Source organism: Alligator sinensis, unplaced genomic scaffold (assembly GCF_000455745.1).
Source record: "Alligator sinensis unplaced genomic scaffold, ASM45574v1 scaffold538_1, whole genome shotgun sequence".
NCBI lineage: Eukaryota > Metazoa > Chordata > Crocodylia > Alligatoridae > Alligator > Alligator sinensis.
Window position 1 is genome coordinate 423,355 of NW_005842999.1, and position 6,475 is coordinate 429,829.

At 46.4% G+C, this 6,475-nt stretch overlaps 1 protein-coding gene across 1 annotated transcript in view; it reads right to left on the reverse strand.

Moving 5' to 3' along the window:
- Positions 1 to 6,475, reverse strand: part of NPHP1 (nephrocystin 1) — a 71,583-nt gene that overhangs the window by 55,283 nt on the left and 9,825 nt on the right. The window contains exons 6-8 of the mRNA XM_025193025.1: positions 4,407 to 4,596; positions 2,565 to 2,666; positions 1,002 to 1,105 (exon numbers count right to left, since the gene is read on the reverse strand). Of these exons, the coding sequence (XP_025048810.1) occupies positions 1,002 to 1,105; positions 2,565 to 2,666; positions 4,407 to 4,596 (396 nt within the window). The remainder of the gene's footprint in view (positions 1 to 1,001; positions 1,106 to 2,564; positions 2,667 to 4,406; positions 4,597 to 6,475) is intronic.

The window sequence follows — 6,475 nt, forward strand, 5'->3', positions numbered from 1 at the left end:
GGCCCCAGGCAGGCTGTAAGCGGCTGCAGCGCAGGGTGCCAGGCATGGAGCAGGGAAGGACTGCTGTCTCCCCCCCCCGCACTCAGCACCACCTTATAACCTGCCCCACTGCCAGGCTGGCAGTGGGGCGGGTTACAAGCTGGCGCCCAGCACGGGGGAAAAGTGGCCCCTCGCCCACTCCATGGCCAGCGCCCCGTGCTGCAGCCACCTGCAGCCTGCATGAGGCTGCCTGTGACTGCTCCGGACAGCTCCTCGTGGGCTGCGAGAAGCTGCAGCATGAAGCACCGCCCATGGGGCAGGCGAGGGACCACTTTTCCCCATGCTCAGCACCAGCTTCTTCCCTGATGGCGAGCAGGGGGTCGGGGCTGAGCACTGCCCCCCACCTGCACTGCAGGGCTGGGGGACACTGGGTGTGAGCAGGTGGGGAGCCGGGGGGAGCACAGGGCCCGCATCAGTGTCCCGGGGCCAGTGCCAGTGGGGCCCATAGCAGGGTGGCAGGAGCGCGGGGTCCTGGCTGGCAGGGACTCTATGGAGCCAGGCCAGCTCCCCGCTCTCCTTGCTGGTGCAGCCCAGCCCGGCTCCACAGACCCCTGCCAGCCTGTACCCCACTCTGGGCCCCACCGGTGCTGGCCCTGGGACATTGGTCCCAAGACATTGGGACATTGGTCCCAAGATGATGACCAGGGGGCAGGGCACCTGTCAAGGGGTGGGGCACCTGTCACAGGGCGGGGCTACCCATGCGGCCCTCGACAGCCTGCCCAAACTGGGTAAGCAGCCCTAGGTAATCCACCCAGAATAATTGCCCAACCCTGTATTAGCACAATATGCTTTTGACAAGTCCATCTGGAACAAACCGGATAACAAACTTATCTGGTTCCTGTATGAAAAAAAGCAATTGGTTCAGATCAACCAAGGGCATTCGAATTTTAAATAATTTATCACCTAATTTAGGGAGAGGGAGATTGTTTTGCTTCATCTCCTCCAGGGCTGTCCCATGTTACCTTTCTTTAATTTTGGTTCCATGTGCTGTTTCATCTACTACCTCGATGTCATCGTCAGTTTCCTCTTCACTTGGCTCTTGCCCTAGTCCCTCTTTCTTGTAGACCTGTAATGAACACGTGGATTGTCAAGTATTTCATATACTTTCTAGTTCATTTTTTAAGACCAGTCTGTACTCTCATCACAGTGTTTGCTAATACCTAGGAGTGGATATTTTCTGCTTAGCGAGTAGAAACACTGACATCTATGGGACACCCTGATACTAAAATATCTCAGCTGCTACATATAGGAATTTAAAAATTCTTACAGCGGCAAAATTCTCCCACTTACCATGTGAGAAAAAGAGATCATATCCAAAATAGACATCTTTGGAGGGGAAAATTCACCTGTTGCTGAGGTAAAAAGGAACCTTAGCTCTTTGCCATGCACTGCAGGGTTCTTTAACAGGACAGACCACCAGTGTAATGCAAGAGGGTACAAAAGTCAGACCATGTCTATGCTGCCTCCTGCCACTGATGTGTGAAAAACAAGTCCTGCCTACTCACCAGCTCCTGGTCTACAACTGCCCAAGTCCAGCAATTGGATAGAAAACTCACAGAGGTCCTGAGAGCAGCAATGAGACATATACTTGGGACTCCCTAAGCTGTAATGGTGCCTTATAATATTGCTGGATGTGTGTAGAGCAGGGGTTGTCAACCAGGAGCACATGTTGATACTTGAAAAGGGGCTAGGGGGTGCATGCGGGTGGGCGAGTGGAGACAGAGCGCCGTCACCCACCACCCCGTGCCACCGCCTCCCAGGAGCAGGGCTGGGGGGGATGGAGAGAGGGATGGCAGCAGCTCCCCTCTGCGGGCCACACAGGCACCGCCTGCCTGGCCAGACGCGGTGGTGGGGAGCTCGCATGCAGTGGCCGCTGCCACCATTCACCACCCTGAACTGCCGCAGGCAAGCCCCCGCTGCTCCACATCCGGCCACCATCCCTGACCCCAACTCTACCAGAATTGTACCCAAAAGGGGTACGCTCCTTAAAAAAAGGTTGAAAACACCTGTTGTAGAGTAAGTGAGTGGGCAGTGCTTGTTTCTCAGACATGATCCTGAGAACTACAGTGAGTTGGCCTGCAAGATATGAACTCAGAGGTCAGACTTCAAGACTGGTCTCAGTCATCTGAACTATACACTCATACTTCTGCATCATGATTGCACATCATTAATCTGGCCAGCATATGTATATGTATGCCATAAATGAATCTAGGTCAGACTTCAGATGGACCAAAATTTTAGAATATAAGTTTAAAAGTAGCCTTTGAAAGTGTTCCTTAGGTTCATAATATGAAATATGCATTAGCACTACCAAGCATTCACAGATGCCCCTTTATGTCCAGGAACATATTTCAAGTATTCGAGATGCCGCTTTTATTTACAAAAGAATGTAACATCAGTACAGCGCATCTTTGTATAACAAGAGAGAAATGTTTTAGTGACTATCTGCAGATAGGTACAGACATATACACACCCATTACACAACAGATGTGTAAATGAATGAAAGAAGGTAGCAGCATACTAACAGCGAGATAGGTTTTAGGAACAAGGCCTCTCTCTCCTTTGGAATTTTCTGCCATCCACCAACCATCAGGCTTTTTGTCAAGGATGAGCAAAACTTCACCTTTCTTCAGCATTGAAGATTGGAGTGGGGTGGAAAAGAAAGAGAAAGGACACAAATACATTAATACATAAATATTTAACAATTACTCCTGAAACAGCTATTGGCCAAATTCTTCTCATGGTAGGGGTGGAGATATATGTATAGGCAGGGGGATATGAATAAAAATATACATATGTATACTTTTAACACACATAATTAACCTTACATCAGCTATGCCAGGATACCTGCCAAGAAGCTGATCAGAGTCCAACTATAAAGAATATTCTCAAAGCCTGTTCATAAAATCCATACTTGGAATCAAAGGGAAGTGTTGCTAGATGGCCCCCCACCCACCCAGGAACCAAGCACAGTGCTACACTTTCTGGCAAGAAACAAGAGACCAAGCCTCAGATAACTCTGATAGTTTGCAACCACACCATTCTAACTCATCCCATGCAATTCCTTAACTTGTTAAACTATCCTTAGGACTGCATATGTGTTTCAGTGTTAAGTGTAAATCTTTATGTTATTTTCTTGAATGTCTTGCTCCAAAAATTGGCCTGAAAGAGCTCCATCACAACATTTGCAATGAGATATTAATCATTTTTAGAACACTGGAGCACACAAGTAGCTTCCAAAGGAAGATAAAACAAAGTGCAGCAATCCAGGTAAGGGAGGTTATAGAGAACTTTATTAAAGAGACCTATAGAAAGAATGTGGGGACTACTGACAATTAAAGCAAGATGAAAGAATCATCATAAGACGAGAATGTGTGACCCTGGGCCATAATGGCAACATGAAAGGCACAATGGCAAGATCTGTTAAAGGAAATAAAAACAGCACCAAGGACAAACAATTAAGAGGTGTGGAAAGAGCCAATATTTATGCAAAGATAAAGGCATGAAACTTGAATCTGATGTAAAAAAATTATAGGTGCAAGGAAGTGATTAGAGGTGGCCCAACATCAAAGCAGCTCAAGAGGAGAAATTTTTCTGAGGTTATATTTCATATGAAGAGCACAAACTGAGAAGATAGGACTTGCTCCCCCCTTAGGAGAAGGCAGTGATTTCCTGGATCTCTTTAAACAAAGGTCTGGGGCATCCAGCCAAACTGTGCTTTATGACCATTCTGAAAACTAAACACTATAAAGGCATTTTTTGAAAAATGTATTAACCCTAAGTGAGACATTACACCAATTAATCTGACCTCCTGTATAACACACAGAGCACCACACTTCATCCAGACACCTGTATTTGAGCCCAATGACTTAATTTAACTCAAGTATTTTCGTTTTCAAGACACTAAACTGTTGTTTTCCACAGGCAGTGGGCGCATCTACATGTTTATTAATGCCCTTTAGGTAATGCGCATTAAACCTAGTACCTCCATTTTACGGTACTAGAAAATGGAGCACTAGCCTATTTTAATGCACATTAGCTAAAGAGCATGGTGTTTTGTGACGCTTTAATGCGCAGTAAAATAAGCTAATGCCTATTAAAGCATGCATGTGGATGCATCCTAGATGCCATGGCCCTACCATGGCAGAGAACGGATTAAATACGAGATGCCCAGATGTTCCACCCCTAACTCAAAGAGAAAAGCAACACCCTCCAATTACTGAAAAAAAAATTGTTTTCTGACTCCTGCAGGGAACATGGTGAAGCCTTGTGGCTTGAGAGATGATTAGTCACCATCTTAGTGCAGAGCTGCAAGTGTGAGAAACAGCCTGGAACATGTTTTGTAATACTTATGAACATACGCTTACCTTAAATGAGAGATCTCCTTCCTGTTGAGCATCAAAATCACCAACAGTGATACATTCTTTAATAGTTGGCTGATTTTCCAATTCATCATCTTCCACCTCATCTTCCTCCTCACTACTTTCTACTTCATCATCCTCATCCTCTTCCTCATTTTCCTGTTCTATGTGATGACCGCTTTGACATTCTCTATCGCTAAAAAAGAGCGATACATCATATTTATTACAACTGTTTATTTTAATGGCTTCTCTCCAGAATTTTCTACAGCACACAGCAATGGGAACAATCTTCTTTGTAATTTTGCTTTTCTGAAGGGAAGTTACGTCAAAGCAGGATTCTCATTCCTAAGTCTCAACACTCCAAGTAGGCTAGGAAGAAATTCCCAAACTATGAACACATTTGAACCCTTCATTTTGTGGATTGCAGCCTGTATACTTTTTCCCAGCTCCAGACGGTAACATTCTACTTTGGACATTAACCTTCAGTCACATTAACCTTTCAGTTAGCTGCAGTCAACAAAGCACCTCCCTTACAAGGACTGTGCTTCTTCAGCCACTATTGTTGCCCGTTCACCTGCAAAGCACCTACCAGCTTATAATATGCCTATTATATATGCCTGTGAAGGAGGGGTGTGCAGAAAGCTGAACTTGTCGAATTGTTGTGTTGAAATCGATGATAATGGTGAGTTAATAAAAGCCTTAGCAGATGAAATGGAAGAGGTAGCACATGTCCCAGTCCAAACATGGAATGGGTGGAATTTTGATTGGTTTACATTCTGGCTCCCTAATTTTGGATGGTTAAGAGGAGCTTTCTTAGTCTTTTGCCTGATGATGTTAATACTTTGTTTGCTCCCCTGTGTTATACCCTGCATCATAGCTCTTGTGAGACGAACAGTACAGTCAGTCGTCAACCGAGAGATGTTTGTGCATTATCAGAAGTTAGCCATAGCTGAAAATTATTAAAATTAGAGTTAGAAAGCATCTTGAGGGGGGAATTGTGGTAAAAATGTATCATGATCCCTTCTTCTCACTATACAGGGCCTCATAGCTGAACTGTGAGATGTTTCTTCTTTCCTCCTGCAGTAGATAAGCAGTGTCATAATAAGAAACAGTCTAGGCAACACTCGCTTTGAGATAAGTCTCAAGGTTTCTTATTAGAGCACATAAATTTTGTAAACATCATACACGCTCATTACCCTAGAGTTACACCAAAACACAAGGTTACTAAGGGGCACACAGTTCAGAACTGCGCATGTGGCAGGCCTTTTGCCGCAGTTCCGTTTTAGGACTACGCATGTACCAAACTTTGCAGAAAAATATAACCAATCACATATTACCACGTTGGAATCTTTTGTTCATGTTAGCTATAAAAATGGAACCTCGGGCACGGCTCGGGGTCGACTTTGCTTTGAGCAAGTGAGCTCGTCTGTCGAACTTGTTTGCAAACAATAAACTCGAGTTGGACCCAGCCTGCTTGTGTGACTCTCTCCTTGAGGTAAATTGGATTAGCCTCCAGGGGCACGAAACTAGCAATTTGTGCAACACAGGGACCTTAGAAACTTTCTTCAGCACCTTTTGCTGCTGTGCTGCTGCCTCTGTGTTTATGGTTGCAGCACCTTCACTGTTTCACCATCTAGCAAAAGCAAGAAGCAGCAGGGAGCAGCAATTCAAAAATGTCACAGAAAAGAAAGGGTCTCTCTAAAGCAGGGGTCGGCAACCCCTGGCACGCGTGCCAAGAATGGCACGCAAGGCCATTTTGCTTGGCACGCCATGGCCAGCCCCGGCTCTGGGTAGCTGCTGCCAGCAACGGAGTCTGGGCTGCTCCCAGAAGGTGTCTGGGAGGCCGCAAGCCCTAGTGCAAGCAGCCCAGGCTCCATGATTGGCAGCGGCTAGAGAGCCGGAGCCGCAAACAGCTGTGCCGGGCTCCACAGCTCTGGCGTCAGCTTCATGCTGGTAGTGACTGCGCGCGCACTTCGTGGCAGGCTGTGCTGCCCTGCTGTTTGCCCTGGGGTGCGCGCGCAGTCACTACCAGCATGAAGCTGAGGCCAGAGCTGTGGAGCCCGGGACACCTGTTT